The following is a 15,152-nucleotide window of genomic DNA, read 5'->3' on the forward strand; positions in this document are numbered from 1 at the left end:
TACCAAGAAAAACTTTAAAGCCATACCCTCAGCCGGTAAAGTCATGGTTACAGTCTTCTGTGACGCTGAAGGGGTTATTCTGTTCGATGTCCTTCCCCATGGTCAAATGATCAACTCTGAAGTGTATTGTGCTACTCTTCAGAAATTGAAGAAACGACTTCAGCGTGTTCGTAGGCACAAAAATCAGAACGAACTTCTCCTTCTTCATGACAACGCAAGACCTCACACAAGTCTTCGCACCTGAGAGGAGCTCACAAAACTTCAGTGGACTGTTCTTCCTCATGCACCCTACAGCCCCGATCTCGCACCGTCGGATTTCCATATGTTTGGCCCAATGAAGGACGCAATCCGTGGGACACACTACGCGGATGATGAAGAAGTTATTGATGCAGTACGACGTTGGCTCCGACATCGACCAGTGGAATGCTACCGTGCAGGCATACAGGCCCTCATTTCAAGGTGGTGTAAGGCCGTAGCATTGAATGGAGATTACGTTGAAAAATAGTGTTGTGTAGCTAAAAGATTGGGGAATAACCTGGTGTATTTCAATGCTGAATAAAACAACCCCTGTTTCAGAAAAAAAAAATGTGTTGCATTACTTATTGAACTGCCCTCGTATAAACATCAATGGGAAATGCTTCTAAGGAATGGCCTCTTTTAACTACTTGGCAGCCCTATTAACAAATGATAACAGTATTGGAAAGGCTGTAGGGCAAAAAATACAAGAAGGAAACAGAGCTTACTTTGCAAATATGCAACTTCTCAGTAATAGCTTTGTTACAAGAAAAACAAAACTATTAATATATAACTCCTTAGTTTACCCAGTTATCACATCTGGGTCAGAGGTATGGATAGTGGCAGAACAATACAAACATGCATTAAGAACCTTTGGGCAGTAAATATTACACAAAATCTGTGGTCCAATAAGGAAGGAAGAATGCTGAGAATACACTACAATGCCAAATTACAAGTATTAATACAAGGTAGGCACATAGTAACATTTGTGAAATCACAGTGAATACAATGGCTACAACATGTGGAGAGAATGGCAGAGGTTAGAATTCTAAAGAAAACGATGGAAGGTGTGATCCATTCAGCTAGGCAAAAAGGAAGACCTAGAAGAAGATGGACTGATGATGTAATAGTGGATCTCACCAGTATGGGAGTCTGAGGGTGGAAAATAGTGGCAAACAATTAGCAAATGTGGAGGAAAATCATTGAAGAAGCCAAAGCTCACCAAGGGCTGTTGTGCAACCGAAGAAGAAGAAGAAGAAGAAGAAGAAGAAGAACTTGCCATAATTTATGGTGCTCCAACTTGAAACATTTATTTTATTGGGAATAAATCCATATTACTTTTGCAAAATTCCTTTTTATATAGCCTCCTGGATGCATTAATTTAGCTGGGTTTGGTGAACAGAGTTGAATGATCTAAAATATGTAGTTCTAAGCAGTACTTATTTGTATTTTCAAGTTGGCAGTTTGTATTAATTTTATCAATGTAAATAACTGGTCTGCTCTTTGTCCTAGTGCCATTGGAAAAGTTTAACTTGAAACCAGATTTCTGATTTGAGTCATGAAATTTTGTGGAATCACTGCTCACAACTAACATATTTAATTTGAAGTCAGCTGCAATCACAAGTTTTTGCTTGTTTTCTTTTTGAAGGTTTTCTAGAATGCATTGGAATTTAGCTAGAAACACTTTTGTTACACCACATCCAGGAATTATATAAATTGCTATAATCAATGTATTCAGAACACTTAACTCTGCAGAACAACTCTCACTGCTAGATGGTAGTCACATGGGGGAAATATCAGAACTGGGACAGAATTCTTTGACTGGTGGTTACTGGGTAACTAGTATTTCTAGGTCAGGTGCAGGATTCCATAATGTCACCTGTGTTATGCACTTGGAGAAAGGTCTTGGTGAAGGTAGACATGTAGTTGTATTTGGAAGTGCAAGAAATAATTTGGACCACATTCTTTATTACTCAGTTTAGACTGAAAATATGGATGATTTTTTGAGAACCTCCTTATGCTAATGTAAGTATCACGCAAATTTTGAGCAATACAACAAGCTTTGGATAAAAGAATCTGTGAAATGTGAAGGGTCAGTCAGAAGAGAGGGGCATCTACTCACAAGTTTGACTGATACATCATCCATCACCTGGTCACCTCAAACACAGTATAATCTAAATATAAATTATGGTCATAAGAGGCTACTTGGTCATAAGAAGCTACTTATGATGTTTATGGCCTATAGCAAGTAGAATGGTGAAAACAGTATCCATCCCATCTAAGTGTTATCCAATAATTTCACTAATCCCTTTTTATGGCAGTGTCTTTCAAAAAATAGAGCTGCAAAGTAAATATAGAAACAGCTAAAACAACTGCTAGAAAAGTGAAACAGTGCAGCTTGATATATCCATCACCTTAAAATATCCTTATTTGATAGGTTCCATCAAAACAAAAGAAACAAATTGTATAACAAAGATGGACTTCTATTATTTCAATATAAATTACAAATCACAGGAATCAAACACTTGGAAGGAACACATAGAAAATGTTGTGGGTAAGGCTAACCAAAGACTGTGTTTTATTGGCAGGACACTTTGAAAATGAAACAGATCTACTAAGAAGACTGCCTACACTACACTTGTCCAACCCCTTTAAGAATACTGCTGCGTGGTGGGGTATCCTTGCCAGATAGGATTGACAGCGTACATCGAAAAAGCTCAAAGAAGTGTAGCACATTTTCTATTATCGCAAAACAGGGGAAAGAGTGTCACTGAAATGATACAGGATTTGGGGCGGACATAATTAAAACAAAGGCTTTTTCGCTGCAGTGAAATCTTCTCATGAAATTCCAATCACCGACTTTCTCCTCCGAATGTGAAAATATTTTTTTTTGACAGTGACCTACATAGGCAGAAATGATCACCATGATAAAATAAAGGAAATCAGAGCTTGTACGGAAAGATATAAGTGTTCATTCTTTCTGCGCATTATACAAGATTGGAATAGTAGAGAATTGTGAAGGTGGTTCAATGAAACATCTGCCAGGCTCTTAAATGTGATTTGCAGAGTATCCAAGTAGATGTAGATGTACATATATGATAAAAAGCTCATATCACACTGTTGAAGTAACTCTTGTAAAATAAATTGGGGAGTGGTAATAAACAAGAGGATTCAAGGCACTAGATTTTCTGTGATAGACGCTATGTACAGCCCCTAAGAAGACTCCGAAATCATTATGCAGATAGTAAGAATTGGTAATTGTTTTGGATATGATATTGTTTCCAAAAAAATCATGACAATCTTATGCCAACTGTATCTACCCATAATCTAGGAATATTTTCTGATAAATATGTAATGACAGCACCTGGCTACAAAATGAAGAAAATTTTCTTTTAAATGTGCTACATCTAACAAAATAAGTTATGACAGAGATAAAGAAGACAAAGTATCCTATTGGCATATTCTTTGTGATTTTGCTAAGGCCTTTCATTGTATGAATCATAAATCATTGTTTGGGAAACTAAAATATTATGACACAAAAATGCAACACCCTTGCAAGGATGGATTCTTTATGTCATAACAAGCTTAATTGTTAATTTTTTATTATTCTTTAATAATTTTCCAGATTATTCTGTTTATTCATGTAGTTTTTTCCTTGGAGTTGAAATGGAGGTGGTGGTTAAGAATGAATGAAGGATTTTGCAGTAATTGCTGATTAGAGTTCTTAGCAGAGGTTTGTCATGCTCACATAGTGTTTTAATTCCATATATTATCCATGCATCATTCTTGCTACTGTTAATTTTACCCTCATTCATTGTAGTATTCAAATGACTATGTTAATGATGTATATTTTAATTTAATCCACAGCGAATAAATGATACTGGAGTTTCTGGATCTTCTTCTCTACAACCACATTTTTATTTATTGCAATATATTTCCTATTTTCTCTTTCATTGATAGACTGCATTCTTTTGGAACATACACTATGTGATCAAAAGTATCCAGACACCCATAGATGACCGCTAGATATTGTGACAGGTGGACCTATCAGTGTAAAAGGAGCCATGGAGTATAGAGAAGCAGTAACAGCAGAATGGCTCAGTCAGGAGAGCCCAGTGCAGTGACTTTGAATGGGACTACTTTTCACTGGATGTCATCTAAGTAACAAATTAATCAGGGATATTTAAACTCACTTCAAGCTGCTCAAGCCAACTGTTGGTGGTGTGATTGTGAACTGTAAAAAAATTGCTTGAAATTATTGGGTCAAGCAGCTCATCATAAGCCTGACAATTCCGTAGCTAATGTTAGGGAATGCTTCAGGTGGTGTAATGAGTGATGTCATGGGCAATGAATGCTTGCAAACAAGTGATGAAACATGCTACACCTTGTAGCAGTCTGATGAAATAGTTTGGATTTGATGAATACATGGAGAACATTGTCTGCCATCTTGTGTAGTGCCAACATTGAAGTACAGAAGAGGCTATGTTGTGGTAGGGGGTGTTTTCCAGGGTTTGTGTGTGGTCCCCCTTATTGCAATAGAACTATGTACTTTGTTAGGCCAAGTGTTATGTGCATGCACAGACAAACATACAACAAACAAACACACACACACACACACACACACACACACACACACACACACACACTTTTCTCATGCACAACTGTTCATTCATTCATGATGGTCTGAAGATCCCATCAAGAAGGAGAACCTTCACGGATATGGAATGAGTACAGCATATATTAAAAAGTGACAAGGTGATCATAGAAACTAAATCTGTTGCTCCCTCCTTAAGAGAACAGCGTCTCGGTGTTACATCCTCCTAGTCCATAACAAGTCATCGGTCCTGCATACTCTGACTCCCGATGATCGATGTTCGCCCTGGCAGTGATCTTCTTAGAAGTTCCCTTGCCGCTGCATTCTTCGTCACCTTTTGTGACATTTGTTTACAATGCCACCAAACAAGGCACTACAGGATTTACACCATTTTTCCTGGTGCATGGGCGTGAGGTGACGACGACGATGGACACTGTGTTTCCGTTACATCCTGATGATGTGGACAATGACTACATCAGTCAGGTGTTAACGAGAGCTGAGGAAGCTCAGCAGTTAGCTCGACTCTGCACACTTCAGAATCAAGAAAACGATTGTCAAAGGTTCGACGCGAGATACTGCCCTGTTGCTTACCAGCCTGGTGACCTTGTCTGGATCTTCACTCCTGTTCAGAAGGTTGGTCTCTCTGAGAAGCTCCTCAGGCCCTACTTTGGACCTTATAAGGTTGTAAGACAGTTGTCTGATGCTACTTATGAAGATGAAGATTTTGACCCTGACACAACACGATGAAAGACCAGATATACAGTCCATGTCCTTCAAATGACTTCGAATGCTTGGTGCTATTCAAAATCATGCCATCTAAATTTAAGCAAGTAAATGAGAAAGAAAGCTGCTACTTTGAAAACAGCTGCTGCTTGCCCAAATATATGAGGCACTTTCGGCAAGTAGGTGTACTAGATTTTTTAAATATATTTTTTAGAAATAGTGTAGTTGAAGAAAAATTAGGGATATTATTGACACTTCTTGCTGTCTATTTTGTCATATAATTGCCAAAGCCATGGCACAAGCTTCTTTGTGACCTCCTCAAATAATGCTCCTGCCAGCCCCTTCCCCCACTTCAGAACCTCTTTCTGCACCTGCCATCAGTTGAAATTTATTTCCACTCATGTGTACCTTCAGAGACATGAAAAAATGATAATCTGATGGTGCCAAGACAGGTAATCCTGGAGGTGGTTCAAAACATCCCACCCAAATGAGCCCATGAGCACATTGCTGGCTAAAGCTGTGTAAGGACGTGCATTATTGTGCAACAAACACACTCCTCTTATCATCAATCTCCTCCTTTTGTTATGAACGCCCCATTTGAGTTTTTTAGGGTCTCACAATATCATTGTGCATTTATGGTCTCCACCTGCAGCACAAATTCAACCAAAATGATGCCTCTTTGCTCCCAAAACAATGAGGTCATGATTTTTTTGACCAAAATTGTGGTTTTGAATTTTTTGGCAGATGGGGAATTCATGTGACACTACTGTGGAGGTAGCCTTTTTGTCTCAGGTGTGTAATGAACCATCCACATTCCATCTCTAGTCACAACAGAGCTCAGAAAATCCTCACCTTCCAATCCAAGTTGCTCAAGAAATTACCGGGCGCTATTGACCTGATTTTTCTTGTGCCACTCTATCAGCTGTTTTGGGACCCATCTTGCACAGTTTCCAGTATCCCAATGTTTCTGTGAGTGTCTCATATAAGAGAGTTATGGAGAGTTATGGAAACATTGCAAAATTTCATCCACTGTTCAGTCAGCACTCTTCATGAACAGTTTCCTTGTTTTTTTCACCAACTCATCAACCAAAATACCAAATCTTCCACTCCTCTGTTCATCATGAACATTTTCTCTACTGCACAAAACTCCCTAAACCACTTAAACACACTCATTCTGTTCATAGCACTTTTATTGTAAACAGTTTCGATACAAGAAAAATCTTCAGTAGGTGTCATTCCTTCCGCAAGTGGGAAGTGAAACACAGCCTGTAGCTCGCACTTGGAAGGATTTCCTACCAACATCTTTCATGCAACTGGACACTACAATGTGGGTTTAAGTACTACCATGTTCCTGTGATGCTTGTTCTGGTCAGAGGAACCCCTCTACCACTCACTGTTGCCAACCCTCAAACAATATGTGGCCACAATACACTTATTTTCTGAACATTCCTTGTTTTATAGCGATGTTGATTATCTTGAGATTAATATGTCCTTGACTACAGTGGTATTAAAAAAAGAAATATGCTTACATCTGTAAATACCGTGTTCAGTTTACAGTACATTACTACTTGTCATGCAGCTAACAGAACTTTTCAGTCCTTGAATCTGGATATTCACAAATTTGTGAAAAGAGCGGCTAGTAAGGTCAAAGTGTATATAAAAATTTCACTACTAGGCCATTTTGGACTGGTCTTCAAATTCTGGCTGGCATGGTTGTAGAAGATGAGCAAAATTTCTCAATGAAGGCATGCTATGGAATTTTTCATTCGGTACACAAATTTCGTGGAACTGCTTTACACAATTTTTCTCTCCCTTTGAAACCTATGCTTGCAATATTATTATCAAGATTCACTGTTTTTATGTTAATCCCACCACACACCTGTAACATGAAAGACAGGTATGAGTTTACATGACCAAAGAATGGTGTAATCAATAGCTGTTTGCAATGTAAGTGCTGCAATCAATCTTTTGAGTCTGGTTATGTACCAAAGAAAATACCTATGTGTTATCCAGCTACAGCTAAGTTCAAATTACTATCTCTGCTGCAGAGACTTTCACCCCACCTCCACCAAGGGAGAACCATACTGCCCTTTCAAATATCTAGATAAGTTGAGCCAAATGATAACAGAATAAGTTAATATAAGACACCAAATAAAAATAGTTTCTCCACAAGAAAAATAGTTTCTCCATGATTAAGAAGAGAAAGAAAAAAATCATAGTAGTAAATCTGAATGCCATTCATTTGTAGTCAATCTTACCTGCAGTCACTAATTCCTAAAATTAACTATTCAGTGTGTGAAGGTTTTCTTGTTCTTTGCGCAGTTTCATTTTTGTATGTTCCATTATTTCACTCTCACATTGCTGAATCCAACTGCTTCCACAACCATCTCTGATGTTAGAGCACTCATTTTCTCTTGATAGATAAAATACATCAAGTTTCACATTTGTGTGAGCTGGATTATCAGTGGTGTTTCTGATTCATCCTCAGTTTTACAATTAAAATCACTCTCCAAACTCTTTTCTGGACCCGCAATTATGACAAAATGATTTTCTTTCCTGTGTTCTTGCCCAAAAAAGCCCTTTATTTGCTTAGAATACTAATTACCTTGTGATAATCACTTAAAAGTACTCCACACCAGGTCCTGACCTCCCCCCCCCCCCTTTTAATGATTAGCGCTAGCAATAAGGTCTTCTCAGTCTACTTAACCATCTTCTTTCAAATCTTGGCTTGCACTTATGCTTTGTACTAACAGTTTGCTTTTGAATTTATTAGCTTGTATGATTGCTTTTGTCCATTGTCTCCAAAACCATGAAACTATTGGAGGTATTTATATTGAAGCTGCCAAGCTTGCAGCATCTCCAAAATCCTTTTACTGATTTGGAAGGATTGACTATAATTAAGTCCTCTGCTTTAGCTCTAACATTACTACGGCAAACTGCAGCTCACAATTTTGTTAATTATTGTTACTGACAAATCAGCTGTAAGATTCAGGATTAGTTGTTCATTTTCCAACAATATGTAGCATTAGTGCTAATCACTGCAGCATGGCTGTGATGGCTTGTTTGAAAGAAGTTTTCCCATTATGTTAGGAGAACATATTTGAACATCAGCATGGTAAATTATAGATTGAGAGAGAGTTCTTGCTAGGAGGCAACACACTAGAGAAGATTACAGTAAGTGGAAGAGGAAACAGATGCAATGATAATTGTTATTTCTCAGAAAAAGCCAAACATACACAATGCTGGAAGGACAATCTGTGTAACTACTGTCTTGAAGTCAATCTAGACAAGATTTTAGAGCGGGCTGGTTGAAGATTTATTCGAATTTAAGTTGGGGCCTTTTTGAGTATCCTGCAGGCCACAGAACAGGCACAATAATGTTCTGGAGTTATGTATTTTTAAGGCTATAATTATAGTCCAAATGGACCAGGAGACATAAATTAAAGTGTGAGAACTGGAGTGGGACAAGATAAAAAAAGTGGTCTTGAAGGGATTAGACTAAAACTATGTTGTTTTTGTAGATACCAGAGTCTCTGATTTGATATGACTGACTCTCATACCTATGAACTGTTATACAGATAGTTTCCTCCCTACAGCTTCACTGCCATTTTGAGGAATACCTAGAGACAGCTATTTCAAAATGGTGAGTGTTGTTATATGTTCTGTTCCTGTGGTCAAGTCAGTAGAGTGTTCTAAATTGCAACCAGAATGTTACAGAGTTAGTGTTAGTGAATAGGAGCTCTGACTATTTAAGCTTACCTCACGTGTCAAACCAAATATGGCAACTTTTTTTCTTTTCACAACTTCACAAGTACTAGAACCTATGTAGAACATAGAGCCAATTATTAAACTTTCCTTACTGTTATGGTGTAATTACACTGCATAGTTAACATGCTCATGTTGTACTTTCCATGGATCATGTACAGTGGGAACCGCTGGAGGAAAGGATTGTTTGAATTCTCTTAGTTCTTTACATATCTGCCCCATATTGTTTGATGATCACAAATCTAGGACATTCTCTTTCTTTATTCCAATCACTTGTCAACATTTTTGACATTACTCTAATGTTGTTTACTATTATTATTATTATTAACTGAATTCTGCTAATTTTTCTGCCCCACCACTGTGCTTTTAGTGGTTTATGCTACCTGTGAGTGTAAAGTATGATTTATTACTTATTTTTTAATATTGCCATGCACATTAAAAGTTTCTGATATTTTTCTAAATGCATAAGAAACATCTTTGCCTCCACCTTTGTGTTTTCATGTTTGTGTAGTAGTTGATAGCAACATTCTTCTAAGTATATTGTAAGAATTGTTGATTTGTTTCATGTAACAGTTAGGTATTTGTGGAAGGACAGGCAGTGGTAAATCGTCACTTGTAATGTCACTCTTCCATATGATTGAAGTACATGAAGGCACTATAAAAATTGATGGCATAGATATATCATTGGTTCCTCTTCAAGTCCTACGATCAAGGCTGTCAGTCATTCCTCAAGATGTGATTATGTTCAGTGGATCAATAAGGTAAGTTAAACTTTTTTTTTTTTTTTTTTTTTTTTTTTTACATTTGTATTGACCAACTAAGATCACATTAACTACTTCAGTTCCTCTTCTTCCTTTGTTGTTGTTTCATATTTTTCCAGTATTCCCTCATTTTCTCTCCATGAAGTCTCTTCCTTTCTTCTGTCCATGTTGTTCCCAATTGTTTATTTCTTCTACTTTGAAAACCTTCCAAATTTAGAATTTTATTTTTAAAACAGTTTCTTTCTGCTATTCCTGATTCTTTGATGTTGTTTCTTTCTAGATCTTTCCTTACTTCCATAATCCATGCTATTCTCGATTTCTTCTTCCAGAAATACATGAGTATTTGTTTTGTAAGTCTATTTCCATCCATTTGGTAGAAGTGTCCGAAAAATGTTAATCTTCATTTGCCCTTTTGAAAACCACCCTGATAAACTCCGAGTTGTTTGTCTATCTACCACTCTGTTCCGGAGAATTTTTGATAATATTTTGTATGCTACTGGAAGAAGTGACACTCCTCTGTAATTACTGACATTTTGTTTGTCTCCCTTTTCATGTAGCGGGTGGATTAATGCTATTTTTCATTCAACTGGAATCTTTTCAGTTTTCCAAATGTTCTCAAATGTTGTAGGTCCTTTATGATTTTTGGTTCTGATCACTTCAATAATTCTGCTGTAATGGTGTCTTCACCACTTGCTTTATTGTTTTTGAGTGTTTTGATGGCTTCATGAATTTCTAACTCTGTTGGTGGGAAATCTTCCTCTAGATTTTGAGGTGTCACTGTAAATTCTAATTTATCTGTTAGAACCGGACAGTTTAACAGCTTTTCAAAAAATGTTGCTAAAATTTCACAATTTTCTTTGTTATATAATCCCATTTTGCCATTTTCATCTTTGAAACAAATACTTGGTGCCTGATATCCTTGAAGTATATGTTTAATAGTATGATAAAAATTTCTTGAATTATTTTTGGTGAAATTTTCTTCTATTTCAATAAGCTGAGAATTTTCAAAGTTTCTCTTGATTTTCCAGATTATTATACCTATTATTATTATTATTATTATTATTATTATATCATTGATATGATTTACATATCATTTATATGATACTCAAACTGCCTCTGTGATGGATTAAATGATTTTGTATTCTTACTTCTGAATACACTATGACATAATGCATGTACTGAATTTACTATTTATTTAGCTGTGAAGTTTTCTGAAAACTTCTGAAACTGATTTTTACTAAGTATCATTGTATGACACAGAAATATTTGTGTACAGCAAAAACTATTGCAGTTCATTTTATTTATTATTTTTTAAATTAATGTGATGGCTTACCTTCTATAGGTGCTTGCGGGTGTAACATACTTTCATGTTTGCTACTGTAGTGTTTGGATGGATTCCACTGGGATGAAAACATTTTAGTATTTTATGCTGCTTCAAATAAGACAAGTGTCCAGCTCCTTAGTTTTGGTAGTGATGTGTTTGTTATATTGCCAGATTTAATAAGTTCAAAATTTTCATTTTTTCTCTTCTGTTGTTGCTTCTATGCTGCAGACTGTCTTTTACATTTCCTTCTAAATAAATAGAGCATTTACCTTCAATATAAATGTTTTTTAAGCATTTCTCACACACTTTTTTCTGTGAGCGCTTCCTGGTTCATTGATCATCATCTCTCAATTATACGAGGTATATCCACAAAGTAAGGTCCGTTTGCTGATGTAAAACAAACGTGTACAGATACAGAAAAAAATTTATTGTACAAAAATCTACAACTGTTAAATTACTTTTCTATATAGCTTCTGAAATTTTGTAGGCACTTGTCATAGCGTGGCACAAGTTTTTGTATGCCTTCTTCATATAGGGTTGCCACCTGTGTATTCAACCATATGGTAACATGTTCTTTCAGCCCATAATCATCACTGAAGTGTTGACCACCAAGGACAGACTGTAGGTGTAAGATGAGATGAAAGTCGCTAGGAGCGAGGTCCGGGCTGTACGGAGGATGATCAAATGGGTCCCAGTGAAATTCCCGTGAGAGTCGTTTGCTTACATTTGCCTTGTGAGGTCAGTCATTATCATGGAAATAAACAACACTTTTTGACAGTAATCCTTGGCGCTTGTTCTGTATTGTGCAGCATGATTTCTTAATGGTCTCGCAGTAACCATGTGCATTGATTGTTTGGTCAGCAAAATGCCTTTTCTGACCCAAAAAAATGGTGTACATGACTTTTTGAGGTGTCAAGATTTGCTTAGGCTTAACCTTCATTGGGGTTGAAATGTGCCTCCATTCCATTGATTGCCGTTTTGTTTCAGGGGTGTCATACAATACCCAAGTTTCATCCCCCGTGTCTATCTGAGGAAGAAAACCATCGCCTCCTTCATTGTAGCGTGTCAAAAACTGAAGTGCACTACCCATCTGTTGTTTTTTGTTTTGTTCAGTAAGAATTTTGGGTACCCCATGTTAAAAAAGTTTTCCAAATTTCATTTTTCCAGTGACAATTTCACGAATTAATGATCGTGAGATTTGCGGAACTTCCATAGCAAGGTCACTAAGTGTAAACTTACAGTCATGCTTAATCTTCTCTTCAATTGTGTGAATCAGTTCATCAGTAACCACAAACACATGTCCACTTCGTTCTTCATCGTGCACTTGATCACATATTTCATTGAACAGTCTGACCCATCTTCTTGCCACAGATGATATGCAGTTATTATCAATAAGAATAATTCCTCACATTATATTGCCATTTTTAACTCAAAGTGAAAGCCAGCACTAAAACATAACACTTGCACAGTGGCAGTAACCTAATTAGTACACTGATGGAATTTAATTTTAATATGGCCTGGAATGTCTTGGTGGAAAGTAAATAATTTAAGGAGTAAAGGCAACAGCTTACTAAATATCAGAGGGGCTGAGACTATGAACTGGTGCATAACCAAAACTTGTGTGTGTGTGTGTGTTTTCCATGATAGCATGATAGCTCTGGAATGCCTGGAGGAGTTTCAATTATCCAATTTTAGAAGTGGTGGAATGTGAGCGTAACTGTGCAATCCCTTAAGCAGATTCAACCAGGCTCAGTACCATCAAAAAATGTTCTGTCCAGGTAATACAGCCTTGGTGCCATTAGGGGTGGGATGGGACTGTGAAGAGAATGACATGTAAAAATAACCAAGAACCACAGCCCTGATAATGTTGAACACCTAGGAATGGCAGCGGCAAGAGGAAGGCGTTACATCTAAAGCATAATTCTGGAACACTCAGATAAATTCCAGTTTACTTTATTTTAAATGAAGCTTGCTGTTACTGTGTAATAAATTATACAATGGAGATAAAACATGCCTAGCACCCCTAATCAATGAGAATTGAGAAAGTGGTGACATGCACATTTAACTTTAAAAAGTCTAGAGCAAGTAAAAAGAAAAATACACTAGGGAGATACCCCTAACACTGCTAAGAGTGGGAGTGGGAAGAAGGTGACATATTAAAATAATTGGAAAAGACCAATATTAGTGTTGAATTTATAGTTTTCGGTACAGCTAGGTTAACTAGTGACATTTCATCCCTACGAGTTTAGTAGGTAGGAATTAGGTAGGAATAGGGCACCTTAAAAATGGTAAAAAACAGAGAATAATAGGGTTGTATTTGTGGTATTTACAGTTATTTGGTTCAATGGTAACAGTCCTGATGAGAAGTGACACACAGGGGTTGGTATGGGAATGAGAATGGGAAGTGGATGACATTTAAAGTGCACAGAATGTATCAAAAATTCCAACTCAGCATGGTAAACAATCACTCACTAGTGGCATTGAGGATGGGAAGATACTGACATTGAGGATGGGAAGATACTGACTTGAAAAGCAATAAAAATGACTGATATTTTGACATGTCAAAAGGCCTTCAGAGTTTGTGGCTAACTGGTGACGGTCCCTTTTGGCGGGGTAGGGATGGGAGGAGGATGATATAAAAGTAAGTGACTGGATAATGCTGGATTAGTGGTACATATTTGTGCATGCTGTCAGATGCTTTTGTGTTGAAAGACAGGCATTTGTATTTTTATTTATTATATATATAGAGATGCAATATTGTGTAATGATGTGATTTGTGTGTGTGTGTGTGTGTGTGTGTGTGTGTGTGTGTGTGTGTGTGTGTGTGGTATAATATTCTGGGGAAAGACTGCAAAAGTGGGAAAGTTTTTTAAACTACCAAAATAAGCTGTGAGGTTGATCTGTGGTGCTATAAAGTGGACATCATGTGGGCACCTCTTCAAGACCATTGGGATACTGACACTCACAGGCTAGTACATCTACTCATTGATGCTATTTGTATCATTGGTGATATTTGTAATCAACAACAAAAAACAACTTTTCCAAACTGTGACATTCACAGTCATGCCTCAAGTCAGAAGTAAAGCATTTGTAGAGACTCAATAACTTTCAATATAGTACAAAAAGAAGTTATCCAATCTGAAATAAGAATTTGGAATAAGCTCCCACTGAACATAAAATGGACAGTGACAGTCGTCAGATATTCAAGAGGAAACTGAAACAGTTCCTGATAAACCACACTCTGTGTAATTTAAATGAATTTCTAGAGCTTTAAGTTATGAAAGGTGTATCATATTATAAACAATATTGTAATATTGTATGCTGATGTATGTAAAATTGTATACCTTGTATGTGTATTATTCGCAGTACCGGTACTGTTTGTTTCTCTTCTCTTTTGAATTCTTTGATGTGTCCTACATTACAGTACAACATTTGTACAGACTGTGACTTGACAGGACCAAATAAAATTCAAATCAAATTGAATCAAATCTACTTAATTACCTGATGTAAAATATTTTCAGGGAAAATCTTGATCCAAGTGCACAGTTTACAGATGCTGAGCTGTGGAAGAGCTTAGAACTAGCTCAGCTAAAGGAAACTGTCAGCAGCTATCCTGGAAAATTAGGTAAAGTAAAGCTAATCATTACCTTTAAAAATTTGCTGGGATGAATTATTGAATTCCTTGTGAATTATTGAATTCCTTTCATGGGTGGAGGTTACTGTTAGTGTGTTCTGTGTTTGTCTTAACCACACCACTTCTGTTTTGAGTTTTTCTCACTTGGCCATTCTTTAACATGGAAGACATATAACAGTTATGCCCTGAAAGATCCGAAGAGCCTGGGGATAAGTTGTTAAGTTTATTTTCACTTGTTAGTGAAGGGGAAAAAGAATTATATATATATACTAGGGCAGTTCAATAAGTAATGCAACACATTTTTTTTCTCGGCCAATTTTGGTTGAAAAAACCGGA

At 36.8% G+C, this 15,152-nt stretch overlaps 1 protein-coding gene across 1 annotated transcript in view; it reads left to right on the forward strand.

Annotated features, from left to right (window-relative positions):
• Window positions 1-15,152, forward strand: part of LOC126259407 (ATP-binding cassette sub-family C member Sur) — a 377,896-nt gene that overhangs the window by 339,525 nt on the left and 23,219 nt on the right. The window contains exons 24-25 of the mRNA XM_049956187.1: window positions 9,671-9,858; window positions 14,704-14,807. Of these exons, the coding sequence (XP_049812144.1) occupies window positions 9,671-9,858; window positions 14,704-14,807 (292 nt within the window). The remainder of the gene's footprint in view (window positions 1-9,670; window positions 9,859-14,703; window positions 14,808-15,152) is intronic.

Source organism: Schistocerca nitens, chromosome 1, assembly GCF_023898315.1.
Source record: "Schistocerca nitens isolate TAMUIC-IGC-003100 chromosome 1, iqSchNite1.1, whole genome shotgun sequence".
NCBI classification, from domain to species: domain Eukaryota; kingdom Metazoa; phylum Arthropoda; class Insecta; order Orthoptera; family Acrididae; genus Schistocerca; species Schistocerca nitens.